The sequence below is a fragment of the Amblyraja radiata genome, chromosome 22 (assembly GCF_010909765.2).
Source record: "Amblyraja radiata isolate CabotCenter1 chromosome 22, sAmbRad1.1.pri, whole genome shotgun sequence".
Classification (NCBI taxonomy): Eukaryota; Metazoa; Chordata; class Chondrichthyes; order Rajiformes; family Rajidae; genus Amblyraja; species Amblyraja radiata.
Window position 1 is genome coordinate 17,779,099 of NC_045977.1, and position 16,881 is coordinate 17,795,979.

The 16,881-nt window shown below is 44.9% G+C and overlaps 1 protein-coding gene across 2 annotated transcripts in view; it reads left to right on the forward strand.

Moving 5' to 3' along the window:
* Positions 1-3,152: 3,152 nt before the first annotated feature.
* Positions 3,153-16,881, forward strand: part of LOC116985644 (GRB2 related adaptor protein) — a 33,274-nt gene continuing 19,545 nt past the window's right edge. The window contains exons 1-3 of one of the 2 annotated variants that reach the window (XM_033040503.1): positions 3,153-3,517; positions 12,862-12,959; positions 13,813-13,935. In XM_033040503.1, the coding sequence (XP_032896394.1) occupies positions 3,440-3,517; positions 12,862-12,959; positions 13,813-13,935 (299 nt within the window). In that variant the 5' untranslated portion in view covers positions 3,153-3,439. Of the gene's footprint in view, positions 3,518-6,060; positions 6,133-12,861; positions 12,960-13,812; positions 13,936-16,881 lie in introns of those variants that run through there. The other variant, XM_033040504.1, reaches the window with a different exon arrangement.

A 16,881-nucleotide genomic window follows, 5' to 3' on the forward strand; every position in this document is an offset into this window, starting at 1 on the left:
TTGCCGACTGGCCCGCTCCAGACTGGGGGAGTACGTGCTGAGGGACGCACTGAAGCTCAGTACAGCCAAGGCCAAGGCTCTGTGGGGGAGGACCACAGATCAGGTGCTGGATATTAGGTGGCAGGGTGTGGTGGAGACGCCCCTCAAAATAAGGGAAAGGATTTCACGCCAGGGGGCCACATGTGGGGTAAAACAACGTGAGGTGTAGGAAGGAACTGCAGATGTTGGTTTAAACCAAAGATAGACACAAAAAGTTGGAGTAACTCAACGGGACACATAAAGCTGGAGAAGGGTCTCGACCTGAAACATCACCCATTCCTTCTCTCCAGAGATACTGCCTGTCCCACTGAGTTACTCCAGCTTTCTGTGTAAAACTGCGTGATTTGTGTAAACATTATTGAATGCATGTATAACCTCCGAGAATGTCGGAATAATCTTTTGCACAGTTCCAGGATTGTACGTATTTTTTACTTGAACAAAGTTTAATTTAATTACTAAAAGAAATGAGTTTCCTCCGTTTCCTCCCACATCCCAATGACGGCGGGTTCGTAGGTTAATTGGCCACCAGCATCATCAAGGATGATTTTCACCCTGGTCACTCCCTCTTCTCCCCCCCCTCCCATCAGGCAAAAGGTACAGAAGTGTGAAAATACACACCTCCAGATTCAGGAACAGTTTCTTCCCAGTTGTCAACTAAACCATCCTATCAACTACAAGAGAGCGGTCCTGAGGTACCTTCTATCTCATTGGAGACCCTTAGGCTATCTTTTTTCCGACTTTATTGGACTATACATTTTGCACCATGTTATTCCCTTTATCCTGTATCTGTACACTGTGGACTGCTAGTTTGCTATCATGTATAGTCTTTCCGCTGACTGGGTAACGATCATTTCACTGTACCTCGGTACACATGGAAAGAAGAGGAGGTGAAGGGGGTTAGGTGTTTGTAGGTTACTTACCTAAATTTGGACAATTCAATGTTCATAGTTGAGTTGTAAGCTACCCAAGCGGAATATGAGGTGCTGTTTCTCTAGTTTGTGTGTGGCCTCACTCTGGCAATGGAGAAGTCCAGGTCATGAAGGTCAGTAGGCGAATGTGAAGGGGAATTAAAATGGTTAGAGATCGCGAGATCCAGCAGGCCCTAGTGGAGCAAGTGGAAATATTTGGCGAAATGAAGCCTTGAATGCACACTGAGTCCTTGCTGCCAGTGCTGACAATAGCTATCTTCATGCAGAAAGCCAACAGCACTATCTTTACAGAATATATGAGAGATCCCCCCCCCCCCCCCCCAGTTTGCTATGAGCTAACTCAACCGGGTAAAAGTATTCACATCAGACAAGGTCCGATCAGTGGGATTATGGAATGGGCGGCAGAGTGATCCAGCAGTAGAGTTGCTGCCTTACAGCTCCAGAGACCCTGGTTCGATCCTAACCACGGGTGCTGTCTGCACCAAGTTTGTACCTTCTCCCTGTGACCTCGTGGGTCCGTAGGAAACTGGAGCACCCGGTGGAAACCCATACGTTCACAGGAGAGCGTGCAAACACCACACAGACAGCACCCGCGGTCATGATCGAGTGAGGCAGAAGATCTACCAGCCAGAAAGAAACACATTGTGCTCAATTGGCACCGAATGATAACAATGGGTTGGATCGCACTGGAACCAGCTTGTCTCTCCTTCATCTCTCGTGAGGTACCTGTGGTTACTCTGACCTTTTGTGGCCTCACAGCTGCGAGGTGGAGAATGTCACGAGCAATGACTGGGCCTCGGGCGGAGGAAGCCACAGCTCACACTCAGGAGGTCCCTTCTACCAGTTTGGTTTAGTTCAGTTTCGAGATACAACGTGGAAACAGTGCCCTTCGGCCCACCGACTGCGCCGACCAGCGATCGCCCCGTACGCTAGCACTATCCAACACAGTAAGGACAATTTACAATCTTTACTTAAGCCAATTAAACTACAAACCTGTACATCGTTGGTATGTGGGAGGAAACCAGAGCACCCGTAGAAAACCCACGCGGTCACAGGGAGAACGTACAAACTCAATACGGCCAGCACCTGTGGTCAGGATTGAACCTGAGTCTCTGGCGATGTGAGGCAGTAATTCTACCGCTGCGTCACCGTGCTGCGCCCTGTAGGCGCCAGTTATAGGCTCCTCTGATGAACAAGGACATGTAGAAAGAGTTGAAGAACATGAGGGGCACAATAGGGGAGAAATAGGTTTGAGTCCTGGTGGGGCACAGAGGGGTGGGGGGGGGATGGGTGTAGAAAGGGGGGGTCAAAGGGAAGGGGGGAAGGTGTTGTCGGGGTCACCTAAATTTGGAGATTACAATATTGATCCCATACAATCACAATCACAATCACAATCACAATAATACTTTACTAGCCAAGTATGTTTTGAGACATATATGAGGAATTTCATTTACCAAGTCAGTCATACAAATATAAAGGAACGGAACACACAAAATACATTTTAACATAAACATCCACCACAGTGACTCCTCCACATTCCCCACTGTGATGGAAGGCGAAAAAAACAAGTTCAAATCTCTTCCCTTCTTTGTCCTCCCGTGGTCGGGGGCCTCGAGTTTGACATACAAAACGTACATATGGCCAAACGTGGGCAGGTGGGACTAGCATAGACAGGGCATCTTAGTCGGCATGGGCATGTTGGGCTGAAGGGCCTGTTTAACATACTGTATGACACTAGGGCTCCAAACACAGGTGCAGATATGGAAACATATTTACATAGGTACATAGATACGTGCAGATAATGTCTACACATGCACATGCAGTATGTGTGTTTTATATTAGATACGCGGAACTAGGCTGGTGTGAAATTTGTGACTATTGAATAATTTGCCAGATCCTTATTAGGTTCACACAGGAAGGATGGTGTCCTGATAGGTCTTAGATTGCAGGCAGGTTGAATACAAATACTCTCACCTCAGGGAGGTGCGGTAGAATTTGTCAATGCACAAGCTAATCAAATTCTAACGACTGATAAAGAACAACACACCAGGGCAGCTTCTAATGAGAGGGGAATCATAAAATCAGAAGCCCCCTGATGAATGCTTGCACGATAATGAGTCTGAAGCTTCCTGTCAAAGATGCTGCATTTGAATGCAGAAAAGATTGAGGGAGAGAGAGAGAGAGAGAGAGAGAAATCCCCTTTTCAGATGCAGCTGACGGAAATGCTTTTCACACTCGAGTGATGTTCAGACACTGTGTGTAGTTACAGCTCGTCCTCCTTCGTACAGGAACACAGCCTCATTGAAACTTAAAAGGCTCTGCCTCGGAAGGCAGGCAGAAGCGAAGGACGGAGATTAGTGGCAAGGAGACCTGCAGTTTGTCACCGTTACCTGGAGTAGCAGCTTCTTCTCCCTGGTCTGGAACAGCAGGGCAAAGGGGAGACAGAGGTGATCTTCCCGTCAGCCGCTACCATGGAAGCTGTCGCCTTGTACAATTTTGTGGCGTCGGCCACAGACGAGCTGAGCTTCAACAAGGCAGATACCCTGAAGGTAAGTACAAACACAGCATCCATCTCAAGCACTGTTTCAATCAGCACTGCATTCTCCCATTCACTCTCCGGTTCATCTTTAGCACGACGTGCTTTATTAAGTGTAGGAAGGAACGGCAGATGCTGGTTTGAACCGAGGTGCATTCTTAAGTAACAGATTGAAACCTTCAAGCCTTCAAGCGCCATTTAACAAAAGCATGGTTGGCCTGTCCATTCACTTCGCTTGTTCCATATCAGTAAGTCCCTTGTCCATCCCACAAATAGATCTCGGTTTTAAAACTATCAATTGATCCTTCCCCACCTCCCTCTCTAAGACATTTCAATGAATGATTTAATGATAATTTATTGGCACATGTACAGTGAAATTCGTTGTGTTTTGCAAGCAACTCAGTAAAATTATGCAGCAGACCTCACCTAAGGAGTATAGATCTTCACTTTATGCAAATAATTTATTCCAAGCACCCTACACCAAACAAAACCTAGCTCCAATTTCAAAACTGCACCATCTTCTTCTCAATTGCTTCAACACCACCCACCTCTGTACATTTCAAAGCTGCATCTTGTTGAAAACTCCAGGTTAATTGTTTTGCCTATCGCATGTTGTTCTGTGGGATTCGTGAATTACCATTCACATTTATCAGATTCAATGCCACAACTGCACTGAAGGCTTCCTGGGGGTTTTAAATGAAAAAGGTACTTACTGATTTTAAAAAAAAAGACACAAAGTGCTGGAGTAACTGGGCAAAGTGGTGCAGCGGTAGAGTTGCTGCCTTACAGCGTCGGAGACCCTGGTTCGATCCTGACAAAGGGGGCTGTCTGTACTGAGTTTGCACGTTCTCCCTGTGGCCACATGGGTTTTCTCTGGGTGCTCCGGATTCCTCCCACATTCCACAGATGTGCGGGTTTGTAGGTTAATTAGCCTATGTAGATTGTCCCCAGTGTGTAGGCTAGAGCTGGTGTACGGGTGATCGTTGGTCGGCGTGGACTCGGAGGGCCAATAGGCCTATTTACACGCTCTATCTCTAAACTAAGCTAAACTCAGCGGGTCAGGCAGCATCTCTGGAGAACATGGATAGATGACGTTTCAGGTCAGGACCCTTCTTCAAACTGAAAATGCACGCAGTGGTTTCATGGGCCTAAGTTAGATTCTAGCACAAAGGTTTAGAATGGTCTTCAGTGAGAAAGTGCTGCATTGTATAAACCCATCTAATCCATGCGGTCTGAAGAAGGATCTCGACCCAAACGTCACCTATCTTTGGTTCTCCAGGGATGCTGCTTGACCCGCTGAGTTACTCCAGCACTTTGTGTCATTTTTTTGTACACCAGCATCTACAGTTCCTTGTTTCCAACACATTACAGATACAAACTATTTAAACCTATTGAGTGTTTAATAGGTCTGCTATTGCAAGAATTGTGTGGCCTATATCCCATCTCGAGTTTCACATTTATAGCAACTTTACTTCTAGAGATTTGACTGTAGAAAGGAATATCAAAACTGTGTGTTATAATAAATGCCATTCATAAACATGGAGTCATACAGCATGGAAACAGGCCCTTCAGGCCAACTTGCCCACACCAACCAGCATGCCCCATCTCATCCCACCTGCCTATGTTTGGCCCATATCCCTCTAAACCTGTCCTATCCATGTACTTGTCTAAATGTTTCTTAAACATTGCCATAGTACCTGCCTCAACTACCTCCTCCGGCAGCTCGTTCCATACACCTACCATCCTTGGTGTGAAAAGGTTGCCCTTCAGATTCCTATTAAATTCCTCACCTTACCTTAAACCTATGTCCTCTGGTTCTTGATTCCCCTATTCTGGGTAAAAGGCTTTTACCCTATCTATTCCTCTCATGATCTTGTACATATTAATTAAAAGCTTTTAATTTGATTTTGGTTAAATTGGCACACATAGTAGATTTAGCAAGTGAAAAATTAACCTGCAAAAATAAAATAGTTCATTGTTTGGGAGGAGATTTAAATTTATCATTGCTATAAATTCTGAGATTAATACTTCTTTAAATGAGATTAAACTAAATGAGAAAGCGCATGTAATCTAATTAAATAATCAATCACAAAATCAACTGGTGGGTTGTACTAAAATGTACAAAATAAAAATTACATGAAATATTCAACTAATTGGTAATCTCATGAAAATATTTAATGGGGAAAATTTGTAATATATTTAATTACAAGTCAAGTCGAATTTACTGTCAAATGCAGAGTATGGTGATATACAGATGCAAAGAAAATTGCAATATAGACATGTGGAGTCAGCCAACACATAGAACATAATTACAACTAAATTATACAAGGCAGTGAAAAGAAAAAAAACTGCAAAAAGAAGAAATTAGTGCAAAGATACAATGGAAAATGTCACTGGCATTGAAAGAGGTGGTTCGTAGTGTTCCGTTGCTGAGGTGGGATTAGGGTTGTGCAGGTCAGTTTAAGAACCAGATGGTTGGAGGAAAGTCCCTGTTCCCTGTTCCCTGTTGGTGTGAGACTTCAGGCTTCTGTACCTCCTGCCCAACGGTAGCAGCGAAAAGAGAGCATGGCCCAGATGGTGGGCATCCTTGATGATAGATGGCAGCGCCTCACCAAGATGGTTTTGAAGGTAACTTTTCCTTCTGCCCGCTCACTTAAAATCAGTCTGCCACCGCTCCCCATTGCACTCACACCAAAGCGTTATTTTAAAAAACATTTTTTTAATCCTAAAAAAAGTCCAAGCCTCAAAACTCAACCTCTGTGATCCAATTATACACAGTTTCCATATTACCCTTCCGTGTGCCAAGCAAGGCTGTGGTATCTGAGAATGAGAAAGACACAAAATGCTGGAGTAACTCAGCAGGTCAGGCAGCAACTCTGGAGAAAAGGAATAGGTGACGTTTTGGGTCAAAATGCTTCTTCAGACTGAGAGAGTCTCAGTCCAAAGAAGGGTCTCAAACCGAAATATCACCTATTCCTTTTCTCCAGAGATGCTGCCAGACCCGCTGAGATACTCCAGCATTTTGTGTCTATCTTTGGTGTAAACCAGCATCTACAGTTCCTTCCTACACATTGTATCTGAGAAGGAGATGTGAGTTGGAGTCTTTTCTTTCACTATATTAACTGCAAGAGGCTTTGGCAGGTGCCAAAGTTGTTTGCGCATAGGTTTAGTTTAGTCACTTGGGTTTAGCATGCAAACAGGCCCTTCGGTCCACTGAGTCCATGCCAACCATCGATCACCAGTTCACAGTAGTTCTATGTTATCCCACTTTAATATCTTTAGGAAGTGGGAAAGAGGTGGGCAATCACAGAGATAACTTTCAAACTCCCTTCAGATAACATCCACAGTCAGGATAATCATAGCCAAGGAGAGTTTAGAGAGTTTATAAACGCACATGGAAGCAGGCCTTTCGGCCTACCGAATGCATTCTGACTATCGATCACCCGTTCACACTAGTTCTGTGTTATCCCACTTTCTCATCCATTCCCTACACAGTAGAGGCCAATTAATCTAAAACCCACACATTCTTTGAGACGTGGTAGGAAAACGGAACACCTGGAGGAACCTGTGCAGTCACAGGGCGAATGTGCAAACTCCACACACACAGCACCCGAGGGGGGAACAGTGGCACAGCGGTAGAGTTGCTGCCTGACAGCGCCAGAGACCCGGGTTTGATTTTGAATATGGGTGCTGTTTGTACGGAGTTTGTATGTTCTCCCTGTGGCTGCGTGGGCTTTCTCTGTGTGCTCTGGTTTCCTCCCACACTCCAAAGACGAACAGGATTGTAGTTAAATTGGCTTTGGTAAAAAAAATTGTAAATTGTCCCTGGGATGTAGGGGTGTACGTGCGTGATTGCTGGTCGGCGTAGGCCACGCTGTATCTCTAAAGTTGAAAGTCTAAAGTTTTAAGTCTCTGGTGCTGTGAGGAAACAGCTCTACCAGCTGCACCACTGTGCTGCCGCAAGGTATTTTACATTCAAATGGCAATTACATTTCAGATAGTGAAAATACACACAGCCGAGTTTAGTTTAGTTTAGGGATATAGCACGGAAACAGGCCCTTCGGAAACAGTCCACGCCGACCAGCGATCCCCGCACATTAACATTACCATACACACACTAGGAACAATGTTTTTACACTTATACCAAGCCAATTAACCAACAAACCTTTTCGTCTTTGGAGTGTGGGAGGAAAGCGAAGATCTCGGAGAAAACCCATGCAGGTTATGGGGAGAATGTACAAACTCCGTACAGACAAGCATCCATTGTCAGGATCGAACCCGGGTCTCCGCCGCTGTAAGGCAGTAGCTCCAACGCTACACCACCATGCCTCCCAGTCAAATTCTACCATAAGAAAAGTAAAAGAAATCAAGCAATTTCTTGGGGACAGTTTTCTAGGCACTCTTTCATTCCCCTATCTCATCCAAAATGGTCTTTCTCATTCAATCGGCAATAACTGTACGTAGCAACTTACACAGGATGACCCCGACATACCCAAGAATTGGAGATCCATCTTTACACCCCAGCAGAAAATAAATTTTTCATTCATTTATATATTTGCCATGGTTCTCACAGAAAACTATTTATGGAGTGCAGTCATTTATAAAGAAGTAAATGTGGCAGTCAATTTGCATTCAATAAACTGCAATGCATTAAATGACGAAAAATAATCTGGAGATACAAGGTACTGGAGTAACTCAGTGAGTCAGGCAGCATCTCTGGAGGACGCGGATAGGTGAGTCTTAGTATAGTTTAGTTTTGAGATACGATACGATACAATAAAACTTAATTCATCCCCGGAGGGAAATCGGTCTGTCAACAGTCACAACACATAAGGTACTCGAAAAAGTTTAAATTAGCATGGAAATAGTTGAAAATGCAAATACAGCGTGGGAACATGCCCTTCGGCACACCGAGCCCACGCCGACCATCAATCACTAGTTCTATGTTATCCTAATTTTACATCCTGCACACTGGGGGCAATTTACAGAAGTTTATGTGGTAATTATTTACAGAAGGAGCTTTATGTGGTAATTATTTTACACACAGACTTGTAAGAGCCTGGAACATGTACAGGCAGATGGGATGAGATTAGATAAATCTCCGACATTTCCATTAAATTAATTAGAATTTAATATACCCACCACCCTTTGTGTGGCAAGGTTAACCCTCGGGTTCCTATTAAATCTTTCCCTCCTCACCTTGAACTGATGTCCTCTGGTTGTTAATTCCCTAGTGAGCCACCATTTTCCATGTGTAGCTCCAGAAAGTGCCAGGCATTGTCAAGGACAGTGGGAATCTCGAGAACTGTACGTCAATACCGGGAAACCAACGGCCAGACTTGCTTCTTCCACTGGGAGATTCGAGACGTGATGTTGTAGTTAGGCAAGAGATGACAACCAGCAGTCACCAACCAGGAAGCACTCATTCAAGGTTTAGATTCCCAGATGGAGCTGAATGAACTTACAATACAGGTCCACCACCGATTTTCCCGCAACCGGTGGTCCGGCACCCTTCTTTAATCCGGGCAAAATTACGAGAGCGCTCTTGAAATCTCAACCTGATAATGTGGCGCCTATGCTGGGTGAGGCGGCCGATCTTGACCTCATCGGGACTTCTGCAACTGATCGATGGGTCGAATTTGCCCCCTGCGGCTGGAGCCGGCAGATCTGTTTCCAAAGTTGACTTCCGCGGCCAACATTACGAGCCGGTATCTCGGCCTTCCGGTGGCCTTTGCGGACTGTTCCAGCACCGTTGGACTCCTCGGTGGCGGTGACCTCTGTTGGTCTGGCAAAACAGATAATCCAAAAGGCTATGGAACCAAGGTTGCTGGAAAATCAGTGGACCTGTACCCAGGAGCTTACAAATGTAGGGCGTAGGATCAGGCCACCTAGTCCTTCTTGTCTGGTTTAATATTCAATAAGGTGATGGCTATTTTAATATACCTTCCTGCCACTTTCCCACAGTAACCCCATATTCCTTGATTCCTTTAATATCCAAATGACCATCAACAACACTACACCTCCACAAACCTCCTGGAAGACATACATTCCAAAGTTCACCACCATCTGGATAAAGAAGTTTCTTTGGGTGGCACAGTCTCACAGCACCAAAGACCCAGGTTCAATCCTGAACTCAGATGCTGTCTGTGTGGAGTTGTACATTCTCCCTGTGACCTCGGATGCTCTGGTTTCCTCCCACATCCCAAAGATGTGCGAGTTTGTGGGTTATTTGGCCTCTGTAAAATGCCTCTAGTGCGTAGGGAATTGATGCGAAAGTGGGATATCATGAAAGGAGTGTCAGCCTGGAATGGCAGCAAAGGTGTGGAAGTATTGCAGAACTGGGATGAGTGGAGACCTTAGGTTTGAGGGGACCAGCTAGATACTGTGGGTGATGGTTGTTAGGGGAAAGTATACAGTTAATGGAAACACGCTGAAAAGTATTAATGTACATAGGAATCTTGTGGTCCAAGTCCATTGCTCCCTTAAAGTGGCAACACAGTAGATAGAGTAGTAAAAAAGGCATACATGTCAGGGCATTGAGTATAAAAGTCAGGAAGCCATGATGCGTGTTTATAGGACTTTGGTTAGGCTGCATTGGAGGATTGCGTACAGTTTTGGTCGCCCCATTACTGGAAGGATGTGGAGGCCTAGGAAAGTGTGTAGATGAAGTTTACCACATTGCTACCTGGATTAGAGGGTATAATCTATAGGAGAGGTTGGACAAATGTGGATTGTTTGTTCTGAAGCGTTGGAGGCTGAGGGGAGACCTGATAGAAGTGTCCAAAATTATGGGAGGCGTAGATAGGGTAGGCATTTAGAAAGCTTTTCTCAGCTGGAAATGGCTGGTTAGATGGCAAGTCTTTGGAGAAAGGGGCAAAGTTTAAATATGTGCGGGGCAGGTTTTTTTACAAAAGTGTGGTGGGTGTCTGGAACGCACTGCCGTGGTGGGGTGGGGGCAGATATACGACAGGGGGATTTAAGATACTTTTAGATGGGCACATAGATGTGCAAGAAATGGAGGGGTATGGATCCCATGTGCAGGCAGATGGGATCAGTTTAGCTTGGCATCATGTTCAGTACAGATATTATGGGCCAAAAGGCTTGTTCATATGCTGTACTTTTCTATCTTCTATGATTCTTGACACACTTGCATTGCTTTGTGTAATCTGGTATTTTCATTTGTCTCCAGTTTATTAGCTGATATTAATATGCATTGTGCTTTCCATGTGTAATTCTTGAACCAATTTTGTTCAGAGTTTTGGTCTAAAGGTTACAATCTAGCAAGTAACCAGAAAACTACCATTTAGCATTTCTGTAGAAACAAGGAACTGCAGATGTTGGTTTACAAAAAAAAGATATCGAAAGTGCGAGAGTAATTCAACGGATAGGTTGAAGACAATAGACAATAGACAATAGGTGCAGGAGTAGGCCATTCGGCTCTTTGAGCCAGCACTGCCATTCAATGTGATCATGACTGATCATCCACAATCAGTACCCTGTACCTGCCTTCTCCCCATATCCCCTGACTCCACTTTCTTTAAGAGCCCTATCTTGCTCTCTCTTGAAAGTATCCAGAGAATCTGCCTCCACCGCCCTCTGAGGCAGAGAATTCCACAGACTCACCACTCTCTGTGAGAAAAAGTGTTTCCTCGTCTTCGTTCTAAATGGCTTACCCCTTATTCTTAAACTGTGACCCCTGGTTCTGGACTCTCCCAACATCGGGAACATGTTTTCTGCCTCTAATATGTCCAAACCCTTAATAATCATATGTTTCAATAAGATCCCCTCTCATCCTTCTAAACTCCAGAGTATACAAGCCTAGCCGCAGCATTCTCTCAGCATATGATGGTCCCGCCATCCCGGGAATTAACCTGGTAAACCTACGCTGCACTCCCTCAATACCAAGAATGTCCTTCCTCAAATTAAGGGACCAAAATTGCACACAACTCTCCAGGTGTGGTCTCACTAGGGCCCTATACAGCTGCAGAAGGACATCTTTGCTCATATATTCAACTTCTCTTGTTATAAAGGCCAACATGTCATTCGCTTTCTTCACTGCCTGCTGTACCTGCATGCTTACTTTCATTGACCGATGAACAAGGACCCCCAGATCCCATTGAACTTCCCTTTTTCCCAACTTGACACCATTTAGATAGTAATCTGCCTTCCTGTTTTTGCTACCAAAGTGGATAACCTCACATTTATCCACATTAAACTGCATCTGCCATGCATCTGCCCACTCACCCAACCTGTCCAAGTCACCCTGCATTCTCATAGCATCCTCCTCACAGTTCACACTGCCACCCAGCTTTGTGTCATCTGCAAATTTGCTAATGTTAATGTTTCCTCCCACACTCCAAAGATGTGCAGGTTTGGAGTTATAATTGGCTTCTGTAAATTGTTCCTTGTATGTAGGATCGAACTAGTGAATTGTGATCGCTGGTCAGTGTGGACTCGTAGCGCCTGTTTCCACACTGTATCTCTAAACCTCTAAAAACTAGAACTAAATTTAGCATCTGAAGTTGTAACATTTCTGCACAAGATTATAGAATAGGTGCAGCACAGAGATGGTTATCTGGACCCTCAAATCTGTGGCTGTAGGTTATATAGCAAATTCCTTCATTTCAGATACTTAAAGGGGCTGTCCCACTTGGGTGACCTAATTGGCGAGTTTAGAAGCGTTTAGGAGAGTTTGAAAAAGTGTCATGTTGAAGACCTCCTTCGACTGTGTAGGAGACCTCATTCGACCTCCTTCGACTATGTTGAAGACTAGCTTCGACTAGCTACGACTAACTTCGGGAAAATTGGACACCGATTGTGGAGAGTGAAGACGACCTCCTTCGATCTCCTTCGACCTCCCTTCGACTATGATGAAGACTATCTACGACTACCTTCGACTGCCTTCGACTACCCTCGATTACGTACGACTAACATGCCGGCCTACTACAACCTACTACGACTAAACCTAAGAGTAAAAAAAGTATCCGTGGCGACCTTTTTTCACTCACGGGCATGTTGCAAAATACACCGCGACCTAGCTGAGGCCTTGAGTACACGGGGACTACTCTCGAGCGTGAAGGAGAGTTACAAAGACCTCCTACAACCTTGTGTCGACCATGCTGCGAGTATGAGTCGAGGGCAAACTCACCAGAACTCGCGGATTAGGTCGCCCAAGTGGGACAGCCCCTTAACCAACTCTCTACAATGTTAGCTGTTTTTTTCCCCCAAGTCCTTCACCTTTGCAAACTGGGCTGAATATAAGAAGCAATTGAAATTGTCTGCAGATTTATAATACTTGCACTTTAGTGAAACAAAGGCTTTGTGCAATAATTTTTTCTTTTCTTTTCTTTTCTTCAGGTGCTGAACATGGAGGATGACCCAAATTGGTATAAAGCTGAATTATACGGCATAGAAGGCTTTATTCCCAAGAATTACATTAAATTGATGCCGCATGAGTAAGTATTTACTGGGAGAATGCAGAAACAAGGAACTGCAGATGCTGGTTTACAAAATATGACAGTGCTGGAGTAACTCAGTGGGTCAGGCAACATCTCTGGAGAACATGGGTAGTCTGATTAGTCCACGTTTCGGGTCGAGACCCAGCATCATGCCTTTGCCTTGCACAAACGCTGCCTGACCCAAATGCATTGAGTTCCTCCCAACGTTTTGCTTTTTGCTCCAGATTACGACATCTGTCGTCTCTTATGTTTCTAACTTGAAACGTTAACTGTTTCACACTCTACAAAGTCAAAAATTATCCAAATGGGGAGAGTCTAAAGATGACCTACATCAACTTTACTCCACTACATTAGTACTGTAAACTATATACTATTCACAGTTCTGGATCCATAACTGCATTTAAACAGTTACATGTATGGTATATCTGATCTGTTGGGATAGCATACAAGACAAAGCTTTTCACTGTCCCTTTACTTTACACTTTACTTGAGACTTTAAAGATAGAGTGTGAAAACAGGCCCTTCGGCCCATCCAATCCGCACCAACCAGCCCTGTACTCTAACCTACACACTGTGGACAATTTTACCAATTTTACCAATTAACCAACAAACCTGTACATCATTGGAGTGTGGGAGGAAACCAGAGCAACTGGGGAAAACCCACGCGATCAAGGGAGAACCTACAAACTGCGTACAGACAGCACCCGTAGTCAGTATCGAACCCGGGTCTCTGGCGCTGAAAGGCAGCAGCTCTACCGCTGCACCATTAACATGGCGATAATGAATCTAAAACTAAACCTAAATAACTACCTTCCTATACTGATTTTAACGCAATTGTTTTACTCAACAGCTGGTATGTAGGCAGAATCTCCAGAACATCAGCGGAAGAAGCACTCCTGAAACAAGGATATATCGGGGCGTTTCTATTACGAGAAAGTGAGAGCTCACCTGGTGATTTCTCCATATCTGTCAAGTAAGTAATGCACCAGTTTGCCACACAAAGACTTCCCCGAGTCAAGAAAGATTGTAAACCAACAGGTTTGCCTCTCCTATGGCCCCAAGCAATAGGTGGATGAGCTGTTCAAAAGATTTTAATTTGTGCTGTCGGTATTATAGAGATTGTTGGACACAAAAGCTCATAACACCAGCCTAGAAATATGATTCACAGGCTGGGGTCTGTAGACAACTAGCTTGAGAATTCTGTTCAAAAGGGAACTGCAGATGCTGGAATATCGAAACGTTGATCTGAAGAAGGGTTTCGGCCCGAAACGTCGCCTATGAGTCTGAAGAAGGGTTTCGGCCCGAAACGTCGCCTATTGAGTCTGAAGAAGGGTTTCGGCCCGAAACGTCGCCTATTTCCTTCGCTCCATAGATGCTGCTGCACTCGCTGAGTTTCCCCAGCAATTTTGTGTACCTTAGCTTGAGAATTCTGTTTGGTTCAGTTTCATTTAGTTTAGAGATACAGTGGGGACTCACAGGGCCTTCGACCCACCGAGTCCATGTTAGCCATCGATCACCCGTTCACACTAGTTCTATGTTATCCCACTTTCGCATCAGCTCACTACACATTAGGTCCATTTACAGAGGCCATTTAACCACAAACCTGCAAGTCTAGGATGTGGGAGGAAACCGGAACACCAGGAGAAAACCCACACAAGGAGAATGTACAAACTCCGTACAGACAGAATCCAAGGTCAGGATTGAACCCGGGTCACTGGCACTGTGAGGCAGCAGCTCTAGCAGCTGCGCCACTGTGCCACTCTGTGATGCCCTATTTTGCTCTGACCTTGACTTAGTCATTTATAATTCTACAAGTTATATCCTGAAATACCCTTGATTTAGTGTTGAAGGTTCATAATCAAATCTAGACTATGGTATTCATTTAGTTTAGAGATACAGTGGGGACTCACAGGGCCTTCGTGCTAATGTCTCTCATTCCACACAATTTAGAAATTACCTACATTTTGCCATTTTGTTATAAACATCAGGACACCCCAAGGCACTGGGGTCTGGGCATTTTCCAGCCATTTAATTATTTCCGATGCCTAGTCACTATGGTACAGTTGTAAACATGGCAGCAAATTTGCAGGCATTCGTCAGGTTTAACAACATAATCTTTTTAAGGAGGTTGAATGTGAGAGAAATATTTGAATAGGGCGGATAATGCTCCAGGACTCCTAGACACCAAGGAGTTTGTGATTAAACACAAAAAGCTGGAGTAACTCAGCGGGACAGGCAGCATATCTGGAGAGAAGGAATGGGTGACATTTCGGGTCGAGACCCTTCTTCAGACTCTTCCTTGACCTGAAACATCACCCATTCTTTCTCTTCCGGGATGCTGCCTGTCCCGCTGAGTTCCTCCAGCATTTTGTGTCTATTTTCGGTTTAAACCAGCATCTGCCGTTCCTTCATACAGCAGCCTGCAATTGATGTTTTTCTAAAGCATGTCACCCCCTGGTTCCCTTCAATACTGCTTAGTTTTAGAGATACAGCGTGGAAACAGGCTCTTCGGCCCACCAGATCTGTGCCGACCAACAACCATCCCTATGCTAGTTCTATCCAGGGACAATCTACAGAAGCCAATTAACCGACAAACCCACACGTTTTGGGAATGCGGGAGGAAACCGGAGCACCCAGAGAAAACCCACATGGTCACAGGGAGAACGTGAAAACTCTGTGTAGACTTGATGTCAGGTTTGGACCTGGTTCTCTGGCGCTATGAGGCTGCAGCTCTACTGCTGATTCACTGTGCCGCCTTGAACTATCAGGACTGCTTTGGACTATCAGAAATGATCTGACCTTCAAATGGGTTTTTAGATCATAACCCCCAGTCTCAGTCCATCTGACATCTCCCTGAATCGTCCCATTTGAAAGATTTGCTCAACAATGTGAGCAGGCGGGGGTGCACACTGGCACAGGGGTAGAGTTGCTGCCTTCCAGCGTCAGAGGCCCGGTTTCCATCCTGACTATGGGTGCTCTCTGTAGGGAGTTTGTACATTCTCCTTTGTTTAGTTTAGAGATACAGCACAAAAACAGACCCATCGGCCCACCGAGTCTGTGCCGGCCAACGATCGCCCCGTACACTAGCACTATCCTACACACTAGAGACAATTTTTTACCGAAGCCAATGCTGGAGCACCCAGAGAAAACCCACACAGTCACGGGGAGAACGTACAAACTCTGTACAGACAGCACCCATACTTCAGGATCAAACGTGGGTCCCTGCCGCTGTAAGGCAGCAACTCTACCGTTGCGCCACTGTGCCGTCCTTGTGACCGCATGTGTTGTCTGTGAATGCTCCGGTTTCTTCACACATCCAATTAAAATCGTAAAGCAGCAATTGATTTTAAAATGATTTACTGTTTCCCTGCTACTTTCCAGTATTCAGGCAGCGCTGCAGGCTTGGTGTTTATGAATGTTACTTTAGCCACACAGGGGTGCTATTGAGTTCTTATGTTATGTTATCTTTGTTGCAAGTCGTAAAGGAAGTCGTTTAAATATCGGTTATCATCTGATCGCATCAGCTTGACAATTCACAGGTTGCTGAATCTTCAAACAGTTTTGGCTGACTACAAATGTTTTGCAGTACGTCTCCTGAGATCTGTTGATACTTTGAGCAAAGTTACACCCATACTAGTTAGAAGTTGTCTCGGGCAGGTGCTGTTGGCGTTGTGGGTGTGAGGTTTTGGCAAAGTTCTATTTATTTTCTCTTTTGTACTTAACCTGATATTATACACAGCTAAACACAGTGGTGGAGGAACCCAGCAGGTCAGGCAACAACTGGGAAGGGAATGAACAGATGATGTAAGGGTACCGACCTGAAACGTCGCCTGTCCATTTCTCTCCCAGATGCTGCCTGACCCGCTGAGTTCCTCCAGCATTTTGTGATTTGCGCAGGATTCCAATCTTTGCGGTTTCT